Consider the following 14,697-nt stretch of genomic DNA (forward strand, 5'->3'; position numbering starts at 1 on the left):
AGAAAAAGAAAAAAAAAAAAAAAAAGGTGACAAAAACTACAAAAGAAAAAAAAGGAAAACTACAATTAATGGAAAATTTACATAACGAAGATGTCTATAAAATATAGATGATCTATCTAGTTGCTCTTTATAAGAAAGTTATTGAGCAATAAGTTGTTTTGCGAACGTCCTGTTGCTTATTTGTTTGATTTTTACGAGATAGATTAGTCAGGGATCGATCAAAGTTTCTGAGAAGTACGAACGTAACGAACGAAACGAGCATCCTTGGCGCTATGACGACGTCTCTTCTTCAAGTCCTTTTACCTCCGGTGAAATCAACCGCTACGGCGTTTTACGATCATTCAAACGATCCGTGGTTCAAGTACCGTTCCATGGAATCTGAGGCGAAAAAATTTTCTGGTGTCATCGTAAAACCAGTACCTGCTTACATGAATCGGCAAGGTTTTCGTCCCGATCAGGGTTTTGGAGATGGTGGTGCATTCCCTGAGATTCATGTCTCTCAGTACCCTCTTGGCATGGGTAAGAATAGATCCAACAAGACTCTGCCTGTTACCCTGGATGCGCAGGGAAACGTGGTCTTCGACGCGGTTGTGAGGCAGCAGAGTGAGATTACTAAAAAGATTGTTTACTCTCGACCTTACGATGTTATTCCCAAGATTCTGAAAAACGAGGGAGACTTAGTTGATGATGAGGAACTAAAGAAGCAGATACATGAGACTACTGAAGAAACAAAAGCTGCCATTGAGAAGATTGTGAATGCGAGACTGAGAACATCACAACCTAGTAATGTACCCAAGGCATCGAGTGACTCAGCGTACATCAAGTATAAGCCATCCCAACAATCTGCAGCGTTCAATTCCGGTGCTAGAGAGAGGATCGTAAGGATGGTGGATATGCCTGTAGATCCCCTTGATTTACCAAAGTTCAAGCACAAGCGAGTTCCCAAAGCTTCTGGTTCTCCGCCTGTTCCAGTCCTGCATTCACCGCCGAGGCCTGTTACTGTCAAGGACAAACAAGACTGGAACATCCCTCCTTGTATCTCCAATTGGAAAAACCAGAAAGGTTATACAATCCCCCTTGAAAAACGCCTTGCCGCTGATGGAAGGGGCCTGGAAGATGCTCAGGTCAATGATGACTTTGCCAAGTTGACAGAGGCGCTCTATGTAGCTGAGCAGAAAGCTAGGGAGGCTGTTTCAGTAAGGTTAAAGGTTCAGAAGGAGATGGTGATGAAGGAGAAGGAAAGAAAAGAGCAGGAGCTGAGGGATCTTACCCAAAAGGCTCGGCGCGAGAGGGCTGAGGCTGCAGTAACAATATCTAGCGAGAGTGTTGAACGACCAGGAGGCGATTGTGAGACGGAAAGAAAACAGAGGGATAAGATTCGAGAAGAGCGTCGTAAGGAAAGAGAGAGGGAGAGAAGGTTGGAAACCGCGGGTAAGAAGAGCAAGATCACAAGGGACAGTGAGCGTGATATCACTGAGAAGGTTGCGCTTGGAATGGCAACTGTTGGAGGCAGAGGTGGTGAAGTCATGTACGATCAACGGCTGTTTAACCAAGACAAGGGCATGGACTCAGGTTTTGCCATTGATGACCAATACAACGTATATGACAAAACATTATTCACGGTGAAGCCCACTCTCTCAACGCTGTACAAGCCAAAGAAGGATATGGATGATGAAATGTATCACGAGCAGCTCCAGAAGCCCATGAACACTGACAAGTTCAAACCAGACAAATCATTCACCGGTGCGGGGAAGAGAGAACGACCTCTTGAGTTTAACAAGGAAGCTGAGGAAGATCCTTTCGGTCTTGCACAGTGGGCGTGTAATGTGAAGAAAGGTAAGAAACATTTAGGGTCTGGATCAGGAACTATGAGAGCAAGTGGTGGTGGATGTAGCTCTTCGGAGGATTACTATGGTGGTTCTGCTCGGACCAAGATCAATTTCGAACGTTTGCCTAGGCAGTAATTGTTTGATTCATTGTTGATATTGTTTTACTTAATTTGTTTGTTTGCAGGACACTCTGTTTTAAAGGTTTTCGAGTCTATTATTTCTGCTCTTCTTTTCATATACTGATCGTATTTCGTATTTAGCAAGCTTTCAGGTCAGTTTCAGACATTTTCTTCTAATAATCCTCGTGGTCTTTTAATTGCTTCATAAGACATCTGGACCTAGCACAAGAAGCTCAAGTTCGATCTGGCATAAGCAGTCATTATATATCGCCTTCAATGAGCCAGCTTGAGATAGAAGAATTGTAAGAGGCATGAAATTAGCCAAACAAGATTTAAGCTACCAAACTCCATCTTGTAAAAGTAGAAACTAGCAAGTAGCAAATATATGTAGTAGTTAAGAAAATAGTTACAACAATCCTAAAGTATGCTATCCTGTAGGATGACAATGCACCAGAAACGTTTCTTGTAACACGTTAATTTAGACTTTTCCAAGTTCCAAGACATATCATTACTTTGACCAATAAATAATTTTTTAACAGCAAGAATAGTCAACTGGTTTACCAGCTTCAGAAATCTTCCACAATTCTGTCTGAGCCTTACAACTACAATGAAAACAACCAAATTATGAATATCATCTAAGCGAGCCTGCAACACTTACCTAGACTAAAAGATGACTGTAAACCACATCTAGACTAGAAGTTAGTCTTCTTAATCTCTGTAAATTCGTAGGGTAATGGGGGCACCAAAATGCAAACAAAAAAAGATTTAACTTGACCCTGGATTCATTTGATGATCTATTGACGAATACTATAAAAATAAACATTTCAGCCTCTTATATATGCAAACAAAAGGAAGTAGGTAGAGAGGTCTATCTAAGTTTGTCAAGGTCACTGTTTCTCAAAATGGTATATAGTTTATGGTTATTTAAAACCAAAACTTATGTAACAACATATATTCTTTTTGGCATAGTATTAATTATCTAACATACACAAAAGAACAACATGAAGAAACTTCACTTTTTCTTCAGATACAACCGCATTTAAAATGTCTGCAATATCTCTAATTTCTGATGATCATATCACATTTCTCAAGGCTAAAAACCAGGAAACGGAAATGTACCTTTTGCATGCGCAGGAGAGGGCTCCGGATATATGATGTTCCCCATCTTTTTAGATTCTCTCCTCAGAAGCCTCAGAATTGCTATAAAATGTTTCACGCATAAGGGAAGGTCGAGAATGCAGAACCTTGTAAAGTAAAATGGACTTACCAAAAGACTTGATTTACTAAAACGACACACAATTCAAACAGAGATTACATGGTTATTACAAGAAATCTGAGCTTACCAGATTCTGTAGATTCCGGATTCTATAGGTTAGAGTTTATTACTCTTGTTTTAAACCCTTGTTGACCCTTCAGGCTTTCCTGAAACCCTTTGCTCTTGGTTCGTTTTCTGAAAGCTCTTCATCTATATCTCATATAACCTGAAGGCCTCTCATCTTCTCTTGCCATACAATAAACCTTGTGTATAAGAACATAGATGCTACTACTATAGCTGAACTGCAGACTCAAAATCCATCTTCCTTGCCATGTGTTTTCTGCAGTCCCTTAGATCATGTTTATTACAACCAGAAAACCCTCATGAACCTTGATGAATTTGATTCCTACTCTTGAGACTGAAACCTCCAAAAGACATTCCCTCAAATCCAAACCATAACCTGAAACCCTCGGAGTCCTCTACCTGTTTCTTGTTCCTACAGTCTGCGTTAACAAGTGCTTTAGAGTTACTCGCTATGTTTCTGTTCTTCTCAGAATCACAAACCTTAAACCATCTGACGAATAGCCATGTAACACACTCATAATCCTAACTTGTAAGAGTTTCCTAGACCTGAGAATCCACTCCGACAACTCATTACTCTGAACCATACTTGAACACCAAACTGAAAACATCCCTTTACCAAACATAATGAATTAAGTAAATTCGGATTTTGTACCACAATCTTGAATGGATTCTGATAAAGCGAGAATTGTGATGCAATCACAAAGCTCATGGATCTTATACATCTTAGCCGGAGAAATAAGCGATTAAAGAACTCGAGAAGAAAGGGATTGGGAAATCGGTAACGAGAGACAGAGAAGCAGGTTGAATACCGTAAAATCCTTTAATGGTCTATTTGATTGATTACAGAGAGAATACAGAGCAGAGTTTATCAAAGAGAGAGAATATAGAGGAGAGTTATCAATATCTATACAGTACCATTCTATCTATACTCACAGTAAGCGGATGGAAATATCTACCCGTATATGTAGAAGCTCATCTATGAAATATTCCGAGTCTTCATCCATCAACGACTCCCATGACATCGAAAACAAATCTGTGCAGCCGCAAGCCTCCCCTTCCGCAAACCGTTGTATATCCTCTATGCCATTCCATGAATTCTTGACTTGCCTTCGTCCTGGCACTGAAAGAGTAGACTATGTCGTCGTTCAAGGGCAGTCTCACTGGCTCCATATACAATCCAAGGCGGTGTATATTCTGGTCGTCCATGTCACAACGCACAGACAGATGAAACCAATGTTGGGAGACGCTAAAACCTTGGGAATATAGGCGCCCAGATGGATAGAGGCTAGCGCAGTCTTGGCGTTTTATCGCGAGGTAAACGATACTCTGATCGTGAGGAACTTCAAATTCAACGAGTTTGGTAACCTTGTATTTGTAGCTCTTTCGTTCGATAAATCGGTGGTCAGTCTCTAGAGCTCGTTGGCCATGGCGTGAAGCGGTTTTGAAGAAAAGGGCTTCCAGGACAAGCTTCGATGCAACTTCAGGTTTTATATCTTCTTACACCAAGATGTCTTCGAGTTTACGGTAAGAGATATAAGCAAAGCGGATGCAGTGGGTGAGAGACTGGAGGATGTCTTGTTGTTCCTCTGGATGCGAGTAGTTAGATTCTTTCCATGCCACAAGCGCGTTATACACAAAATCTTAAGTTGCAATGAGGAGGTCGTCACTAGAGAAGATGGCCTCAATAGCCAAAAAGGGAAGAGACATGACCTCTTCCTTAGGATGCCTAACACAAAGAATCAAAAAAAGCACTTTAGTTAGAATGACTTGTTTGAGACAGAGTATTTGTTTTTTTTTTTGGGAAATCCGCAGTAGAGACGCGTACTCGGATATGTCTCTGTAGTGAGTGGCGATAACCTTCTGTGCAGCCTCTATCAAAGGTTTCACTAGTGGAGCCATCAACACAGTCCAAGGGAGGAGGTTAAGATACTGTAGAGCCGAGTTTACTGTCATGGGAAAATTGAGGAGTTGTTGGACGCAATGTGTTACACATGCTTAGACGTCATATTCATCAGCAGCCACTATAAGTTCAAGCAACTCAGAGGGCTCCGTGGCTGCTGATAAATTGGTACCGTACATGAATTTGAGCAATTCTGTTACAGGAAACTCTCCATCGGATTGAAAAGAAACGCTTGTAGGATGATAATGCCCATGAGAATTTCCTGTCACAGACGACATAGTAGAAGAAGAGCTTTAGACTTGGTTCAATAGAAGAGAAAAAATTCAATGCTACAATTGAGACTTCAATTCTCAGACATCAATATAGCAACAACAACCTTTGCTTCAAATTTTCCATGAGGAATCCAAAACCCAACTTCAAAAGTGAAATAACTAGGAACATACAAAAAGCAGTTTATAGTTCTTCAATAATCGTAATGGGTCTCTGACGAAATCACACTAAATTATAAAACTTTAAGACTCTAGTGAAAGGGAAAAGGTCGGAAAATTCCGTAAAAATTCACAACTTGATGCCCGAGGAACACGAAATTACTCGATTTAGTTAAAACCCTAATATGTGTGTCAAGAGCAGCAATGGCGTAGAGAGATACACATCACCAATTAACGATACATTCATGGAACGGTGAAGATACATAGTCTAATCTAATTTTTTACAAAGCAATTGAAAAGATCTTCTCGAATCCGAGTCGAATCAACAAGTATAGACGGTGAAGTCTCGTTCTCACGTATCGCACCAAAGCTTGTGTCTCTTAACAATGGGGAAAAACACGGAGATCGTACCTAAGTTGACGACAGACGCACTGTTTGCTCCCGCTGTCTCCATTGACTAAGCTCAGAGATTTTAGCAGACAAAAATTTTTGGCGGAGATTGAAGAAAATACGAAATAGCTTTTTCTCAGGAGAAAGGGTAAAATGGTAAATCGAATTGTACAACCAATCTCCTTATATGACTTGCAGAGCACGCTATATATATAGACACACGTATATACTATATGTATATATATATACATGCGAGTGTGTGTATAAAATGAACCTTTTCGGATTTAGAGAAACAGAAATAATAGTCATAAGACTAAATGTTTTAAATTTGTTGTTGTGATAAAAAAAAAAACAGGTTTTGTCCTACGTGTTTTTAAAAATACTTGAAACCGCGATTTTAGTTTTAACGACAAACTTTTCTTATATAATTTCCTATTTTTAGATTTCAAATATGACTTTTCTCTCACAAGCCAACAAGTATTATTTTTGTTTGTTTGAAATGTGCGCATAGATAATTCAAATTTCAAGATGTTTATTTGGTTAAAACAAGGGATTATACTCACGATTAAAGTAATATACTACTACCATTTAAACATTTTAAGTGGAGTATAATTTCATCACACCCCATAAATGTTTGGGGATTAGTCTAGTAGTTTCTACTATTAACCCATTTTTTATTAGTATATATATATATATATATATATATATAAGTTTAATAGTTTAATTTATAAATATAATGGGCCTAAAACTACAGACTTTTTAATACCTCATTCAAAAAACCACACATTAACAAAAAGCCCATTAACCAACAAAAATAATAAAAAGACTCGAACGAACTTGTATATGGTAAACAATTCTTCAACCAAAAACACAAAAATGTATTCTATAAAGTATAAACAATAATTTTGACCAAAAAAAAAAAAAAAAAAAAAAAAAGTATAAACAATAATAAAAAGAAAAGAAAAAAGAACCCTAAAATAAATGAGACTGTTCTCTTCTTTCTCTTTCCCTTGTTAAATCAAAGCTTTGGCCTCCTCCGCTTCAATTTTGCTTGTTTCCAGATTTTGGTTTCTTAAATCAACTCGTAACAGTCGCAGTGTCTAACCCTGGGCGACTCATAGTCCACATATAATTCGTGTTTCTCCGGGAGCTGGTTCCTTTTTTACAAATGGTATTCTACGATTGTGCCTTTGTTTTACTTTGGGGTTCTTCTTGTTAATTCTATAGCACTGACTCCTATTTTAAAGATTTCGAAATACAGATATGATTATAATAGTGGTTGTATCCTTATACCTGCTTTGTGGTTCTTCTCCAAGGATGAATTTAGAGATGCTATATTGCAGCGAGCTCCAATTGAAAGCTTTGCCCTCAAGACTGTTCAAGAGTTTATACAACCTCAGGTAAGCTCTTGTAATCAACTAACTAGCATAGTTTTCAATTCCTATTTGTAGATCGCTAAATCTCTGTTACTTGGATCTAATTCCATTGTCTTTTTATCTTATAATCTCTGAGCAGAAACAAACAAAGTTGGCTCAAGATGAAAACCAGATGCTTGAAAACATGCTCCGGTCATTACTACAGGAGCTAGTGGTCTGTTGGTTTCTCCACTTGTATGCATATACTTGTTGATTTAGTTTCTGTGTGGATTTATCTTTGTGTGTTTGGGGTTTCAGGCTGCTGCTGCGCAATCAGGAGATGATCAGATTATGCAGTATGGTCAGTTGATTGATGATGATCAAAATATACATGGCCAGATTCCTCATCTTCTAGGTTAGCAATTTATTTCAAAGCAGTCTGATATTGCATAGTTCGTTTAACTAGGTGCAAGTGTGTGCCCATAAAACATCTTATTCTCTTGTAGTCTATTGTGTCTATTGCTTACTTTCTCGTGCTTGATTGTTGTTGTTGACTACTATTGTCCAACCTCTGGCTCTCACCATTTTTTTTTTTAATTGGTTTGTTAGATGTGGTGCTTTATCTTTGTGAGAAAGAGCATGTTGAAGGTGGCATGATATTCCAGCTGTTGGAGGATTTGACGGAAATGTCTACTATGAAAAACTGTAAAGATGTTTTCGGCTATATTGAAAGGAAACAAGATATATTGGGCAAGGTATGTCTTATATGATATGGAAATTTTCCTCTGTGTATATGAGTATCTTGTTTTTTTTTGACTTGGATGTTGCAATTATCTGCAGCAAGAGCTTTTTGCGCGCGGAAAACTTGTAATGTTGAGGACTTGTAACCAACTTCTCCGGCGACTCTCAAAGGTTTGTTATCTGCACCCTTTTCTATTTCCCCTTTTCCAACTTGGCGTAAGTCATAATCTGCTTTTCCAGCTGTATAACACATCCACTCGTTGTTTTTTTCCTTTTCTGTTTTCACTATCTGGCAAACAGGCCAATGACGTGGTATTCTGTGGAAGAATCCTCATGTTCTTGGCTCACTTTTTTCCTTTATCTGAGCGATCAGGTAAGAATGGTGTCTCATAATTTATTGCATATATGATCCTTTGGTATGTGAATTGTTAGAAGTTGTGTAACGTTTACTTACTTGAGTTATTCTTACAGCCGTGAACATTAAAGGCGTTTTTAATACATCTAACGAAACCAAATATGAAAAAGATCCTCCAAATGGCAAGTAATTTTTTTTACTATTGCTTTCTGGTCCTTTATCCATTACACTATTGTAAAACGCTTTACTTATTTTGTCTATGTCATTGCTTCTCAGGCATTTCTGTAGATTTCAACTTCTATAAGACATTTTGGAGTTTACAGGTGCGTATTAGTTAAAGGAACTTTGTAGGGAACTCTGCTGCTCCTTTATCATTAGGGTTGTCTTATAGAAGTATAGAACTTGTGTTTGCTTATCGTACATAATCATTACTGGAGATAGCATCTCAGTTTTCCTTTTGTTTAGTTAGTTTATTGAGGTAGTGCTCCCTTTATTGAGAATTATGTTATATTTCCAGGAGTATTTCTGTAATCCCGCTTCTCTTACTTCTGCATCTACCAAGTGGCAGAAATTTTCATCTAGTTTGGCGGTACGTGATCTATGGTTTTTGGCTATAAGCTTTACATGGTCTCTTACATATGTATATATGCATAGACAAGTCATGCCGGCGGTAGTGGGAAATTTTCTTAGACCTTGTATCTTGAACTGCCTGTGTAGGTTGTATTAAACACCTTTGACGCACAACCACTAAGCGAAGAAGAGGGAGAGGCTAATAGTTTGGAGGAAGATGCAGCAACTTTTAATATAAAGTACTTAACTAGTAGTAAATTAATGGGTTTAGAGGTAAGTATGATGTGGATGCTCACAAGCACATTCTCATATTCTATATCTCTTTGTGTAGGAATGTATATAACACGTTGACATACAAACTTCTGAACGTAGCAGTTTACACACTTTTTTTTTTCCTGTGGTCACAGTTAAAGGATTCGAGTTTCCGACGACATATTCTTCTCCAGTGCCTCATACTGTTTGATTATCTGAGGGTAAATCTCTCAAGAATTGCACGTTGAATTACTCTCTCTGGTATCTTGGTATAACTGACTCCTTGTTTTCTATTAGGCACCAGGGAAGAACGACAAAGATCTGCCATCTGAAACCATGGTTAGTGTTTGGCTTCTTCAATGGGAAAATGTCTTCTTGCTTTGACAAACCTGGCTTATATCTGAGTATTTGGGGGTTTATGCATACTCACTCAAAAGTATGGTTTATCTTTTCGGCCTAAAAGGAAGAGCTTAAGTCATGTGAGGATCGCGTAAAGAAATTGCTTGAGATCACTCCGCCTAAAGGAAAAGAATTCCTCCGTGCAGTTGAGCATATATTGGAGCGCGAAAAGAATTGGGTATGTGTGCTGCTTTCTCTCTTACTTGCTACATGATTTCTCTGGCGTGAAGCCGAGGGTTGTTAAGTGATTTCTACAATATATACAATAACAGGTCTGGTGGAAACGTGATGGATGCCCACCACTTGAAAAGCAACCGATAGAAAAGAAATCACCGAATGCAGGGCAAAAGAAACGGTATGGGAAAACACCATTAGACTTTACTTTTATCAATGTAATCACATGCCTTGGTGGTGTCAGCCATTAGACATTTAGCATACCTTAGGTGCAACAAATTGATAGCGTTTTCTCCATGGTGATCTCTAAGTCAATAGTCTCTTAAAGAGAGAAGCAACTAAGAAATCTTAAATGAAGAGTATTAAGGCTCCATATGTGTTACATTTTGCTTTTTACAGGAGGCAAAGATGGAGAATGGGGAATAAAGAACTCTCCCAACTTTGGAGATGGGCAGATCAAAATCCGGTATGTGTTATATTTCTTGCATCTCTGTTTGTTGATCTTGATGCCACATGCTATTCCACTCCCTTTCTCGACCGATTCTGTCTCTACAATGATTTTATCTCTGATGGCATGACCGATCAACATATTATGTCTCTACAGAATGCTTTGACTGATTCTCAACGTGTCCGAACCCCTGCCATTGCAGACTACTGGAAACCATTAGCAGAAGATGTGAGCTAACACGTATTGCTTTATTATTCACAAACAACATGTCAAAAATAATTAATATGTCTAATTAGTCCACCTGGTGTTTTACTAAAAATTTCAGATGGACCCGTCAGCTGGCATCGAAGATGAGTACCATCATAAAAACAACAGAGTAAGTTACTTGCTTTGCCTTACAACTTTATTTATAAGATGCTTTATTGAATCAGTCTCATCGTAGATTATTTTTACTGTTTTGATAGGTTTACTGCTGGAAAGGTCTTAGGTTTGCAGCTCGGCAAGACCTGGAAGGATTTTCGAGGGTAAAACGTGCTTCAAGTTCAATTTCTCAGTGCTCTATATGATTGGTTTTGAACTTTTGTCTTTGTTTTCCTACAGTTTACTGATTTTGGAATCGAAGGAGTTGTCCCTGTTGAACTATTGCCACCTGAGGTCCGCTCCAAATATCAAGCTAAACCGAACGAAAAGGCGAAACGAGCGAAGAAAGAAGAAACCAAAGGTGGATCTCAGGAAGCAGAGGGAAACCAGATTGGTGTTTCTAATAGTGAAGCTGAAGCTGAAGCTGAAGGAGGAAGAGGCGAAGCAGAGGCGATGGAAAGTGATGCTATTGCAGACACACCTACACCTGAGGAACAACAAAGACTCGGTGGTTCTGACACAGACAACGGTCAAGAGGCCGGTCAAATCGAAGACGCAGAGACAGAAGAAGCTGGTTTGATGGACGCTGATCTTGATCATCCTCCTATGCCTGTCTCGTGAGTAAACTTTCAGTTTTTTCAACCCTTTTTTTCAGTGGTGAATCCTTTGGATATGATGTCACAATGTGTTGATGTTTATCAAACTGAGCAAAGTATTATTCTAAATATGTTTTGTATGAGTGCGATCATAAAAGCTTAACATGTTTTTCATTTCGTTTAATAAAAAGACAATTGATATATTGGAGTTGATCGAAAATTTGTGATATACTTCATATCATATGTTTGCTTTGGGTTGGTAATGCAGCTCGTTTTGATGTGTGTATACTAAACTGTACAAGTGTGTAATCCTATCGAATATCGATCAGAATCTTATCTCATCTATATTATTCATGTTTTCTAATATAATGTATTAGACAAGACATTAGAAAACATAGTTTTTCTACTACTCTCATACAATTAAGAGATTTTACGTAATTTATCGTCTAAGTGTAACACTTGATACATATTCACAGCTAATAAACATTGGACTCAATCGCAATCGAATAATAAGTACACACTTATAATCAAACAAGAAAATCAATTACTAAAGGGACCTAAAGCTAGAAGTGTCACTATACGCTATCAACTCAAACTTTATGTTTTGCCATCAATTTTTTAGTATATAAATGAGTGGTTTTTAGACATGTCACGATAAACACCACCGATCTTCATGTAATAATAAGTTCATTTGCTCATTCGGTTTCTACCATACCTATATATTTAAATCATACTACAACTTGTACTATATATATTTCGCCATCAAATCAAAATATAGTTCTCCACACCCGTTGGCAAATGATTCGACATTGGTCATGAATTATCTAATATTATTAGAGGTGTCAAACGGTCCGGACCATTAGGACTAGACCAGTTGGACATTTTTTTGTATGGGCGGAAGTTGGACATGTCCAAATGGACAATAGTCCTAAAAGTGTCCATGTCTATTAAGACCATGTCCAATTGGTCATGACCATGCACAGCTCATTTTTATTTAATTCGTTTTTCACATATAAAATCTGAGCTTTATTTTTGTTATTTTATTTTATAAAATCTGAATTTTATTTTTGTTTTTATTCACTTATAAAATCTGTGTTTTATTTCTTTTATAAAATTTTGTTGTTTCTTTTATAAAATCTGATTTTTTTGTTGTTTTTCTTATAAAATCATATATTAAAATTAAAATTAAAATTCAAAGTCAACAACACAAAACATTAAAATTGGAAAACCTAGATTTTAAAGAAATTTGGGCCGCCCACTGTCCAAATGATCCGCAAGCCTAATAGTCTTTTGTCCATTTAAGACCATCTTATTTTTGGGCGTGACCATGACCACCCATAACGAAATGGACATCGGCTCGCCCACAGATGGAAATTATATATTAATAATATTATATTATCATTGAAACATACATTAGTTATCATAATATATCAAATAATACATGAAAATATATCAGTTCACGTTAGGGAATCGATTAAATCTAATTTGGTTAATATTACTACGTAACTCCAAATCTCCAATCATTGTTTGAAAAAAAGATAATAGTATATATTACTGTTGTTTAGTCGTTGTCAATGCCAAAACAAATCACCCTTATCAACTTACCCCGAACACTATTTAAGTGGTTGCTGCACTGTCATCAGGTAAGATCACCGTTGTCGTATAAGTCGTTGCACTGTTATGACAAAAAAAAAAAAAAAACTCGACTCATATTGAAACGAAAAAAAAATACGAGTAACAAACAAACATTGGCACCGACACTTGCTAATTTGTCTAAAAGAGCATGTGGCCCAAGAATTTGGAAAAAGAAACAGTGCACATATTAGCTTTCTATTCATAGTTATATAAACACACTTATTATCTAATATTAGCCTAACACTATATTTTCCATACATACAAAAGATATGAAGCCACAACTTAATTGGTACATGACTGAAAAAAGCTTTCTTTTTAAAAATAAAATATATAAGAATCGTCGGCAAATGTATACATATGGATTCATCTATATATATGATGTGATCTGAAATTCTCAATAATTTGCACAATTTTTTCCTATTGAACATAGATATTTGAGGGGGGGGGGGTCAACAGTACATTAAATTAGATAAGCAAACAGGAGAAAAAAACAAATGGGACAAAAAATGGTGGGTGAAGCCAAATTTAATTCCTTATAGTGTATCTATCTATCTAGGCAAGAGTTAGAATTGAATTCTGTATGCAAAGGGGCCACGGAATGAAATAAAGAAAGATACACCCTGAACATATATATACTCATTATAACTTGGGTATATATTAGTAAAGTACATTACTAATTAAAAAAAATAAACACAGTTAGAAGTTATGTAGTCAACAAACATCCCTATACTGTAAGCTTTAATTTTTGTGAATACCCCCTCAGTATCATAATAGATAGTTTTGTAGAAATTTTTTTTATCATAAAGATTGATTTTCTGTAAATTTTTACTAATTAATGCTAAGAAATTATAATTTTCAAGAATCATTAATTGAGAGTTTAAATTTTGATAAATTACTATTGGTTGATAGTTATGAAAATATATTTTTATAAATAAAAAAAAGTATTTATAGCTAAACATTCAATGTTTTTCTTAATTTGTGTAAAACTGCTAAAAAATCATCTATTGTGATACTTTTGTAATACACATTGGCGATGTTTAAGGCTTGTAAATTAGTATATAAGTGTATGTATATACATAGTCATGAAACAGAAGACAGAAGAACAAACAACAACACAGGGAAATAAATGTAAAGAGAGAGAGAGAGGTTGGTAGTGATCCAATGTTTTACCCAATTTATAATTTGGTTTTATTATCGTCCTTTTCCGATAAAGAACGACTCAATGAGTCAAAATTAATCAATTTTTTACGTCAATTTAAAGTCAATTATATAGTACTAACATGTTTTTACTTAATAATACTACGTTTCTTTGTAGTAGTATTAATTTTAATTTATATAAAAAGCATTTTCCAACTGTTAAAAGAGGACAAATAGGAATGGTGGATGACAGAGAGAGAGAGAAAGAGCCAAGCGACACACTTTTACTGGGTCCCACACTTTTTAAACATTTTTTTCTTCTCCTTTATTTACTTTGGGTTTTTGGTAAGTTTTTATTACTTCGAATTTATTAATCTAAAAGCTTCCGTCTCTGCATCTCTCTCTCTCTCTCTTCGTCTTCTTCATTACGCGTCTTCTTCTTCTTCTTCTACTACTACATTTGCCCCCTCTCTTCTTTAATTATCAGCAGCTCACCTTTCACTATCTCTCGATTTCTCTTTCTTTTTATTTATTTATTGTGAACTTCTGTGTGTGCGTAAGTACATTTGGAGATTCAGAAAAGAGAGTTTTTTTTTTCTTTTTTCTCTCTTTCTTTCACTCAAGTTTCTTCCATTGCTTACCTTCTAAGAGAAAAAAAAAAAAAAAAAAA

The 14,697-nt window shown here is 36.6% G+C and overlaps 2 protein-coding genes across 3 annotated transcripts; both read left to right on the forward strand.

Annotated features, from left to right (window-relative positions):
* LOC104737911 (SNW/SKI-interacting protein-like) lies at window positions 273-1,964 on the forward strand. Its single transcript, XM_010458160.1, has one exon. It carries the CDS (start codon window positions 273-275, stop codon window positions 1,962-1,964), a length of 1,692 nt encoding a protein of 563 aa, XP_010456462.1.
* LOC104734985 (THO complex subunit 1-like) lies at window positions 6,968-11,458 on the forward strand. 2 transcript variants are annotated; one of them, XM_010454685.2, is made up of 20 exons: window positions 6,968-7,176; window positions 7,253-7,405; window positions 7,521-7,595; window positions 7,679-7,775; window positions 7,970-8,115; window positions 8,201-8,272; window positions 8,402-8,474; window positions 8,573-8,638; window positions 8,733-8,779; window positions 8,974-9,045; window positions 9,174-9,299; window positions 9,434-9,499; window positions 9,576-9,617; window positions 9,742-9,855; window positions 9,950-10,032; window positions 10,251-10,317; window positions 10,456-10,527; window positions 10,625-10,675; window positions 10,764-10,823; window positions 10,900-11,458. In XM_010454685.2, exons 1-20 carry the CDS (start codon window positions 7,174-7,176, stop codon window positions 11,278-11,280), a joined length of 1,866 nt encoding a protein of 621 aa, XP_010452987.1. In that variant the 5' UTR covers window positions 6,968-7,173; the 3' UTR covers window positions 11,281-11,458. The 2 variants fall into 2 exon arrangements, with proteins under 2 accessions (XP_010452987.1, XP_010452988.1); XM_010454686.2 differs by having other exon boundaries at window positions 7,322-7,405; window positions 10,900-11,280.

This window comes from Camelina sativa, chromosome 13 (assembly GCF_000633955.1).
Source record: "Camelina sativa cultivar DH55 chromosome 13, Cs, whole genome shotgun sequence".
In the NCBI taxonomy this organism is placed as follows: Eukaryota; Viridiplantae; Streptophyta; class Magnoliopsida; order Brassicales; family Brassicaceae; genus Camelina; species Camelina sativa.

Bases quoted from the DNA above. Each gene is read 5' to 3' on its own strand.
- LOC104737911 (XM_010458160.1), top strand. From the start codon at position 273: ATGACGACGTCTCTTCTTCAAGTCCTTTTACCTCCGGTGAAATCAACC.
- LOC104734985 (XM_010454685.2), top strand. The intron at 9,046-9,173 runs GTACGTGATCTA...CTGCCTGTGTAG, and splicing joins AATTTTCATCTAGTTTGGCG to GTTGTATTAAACACCTTTGA. The intron at 10,318-10,455 runs GTATGTGTTATA...ATGTCTCTACAG, and splicing joins GATGGGCAGATCAAAATCCG to AATGCTTTGACTGATTCTCA.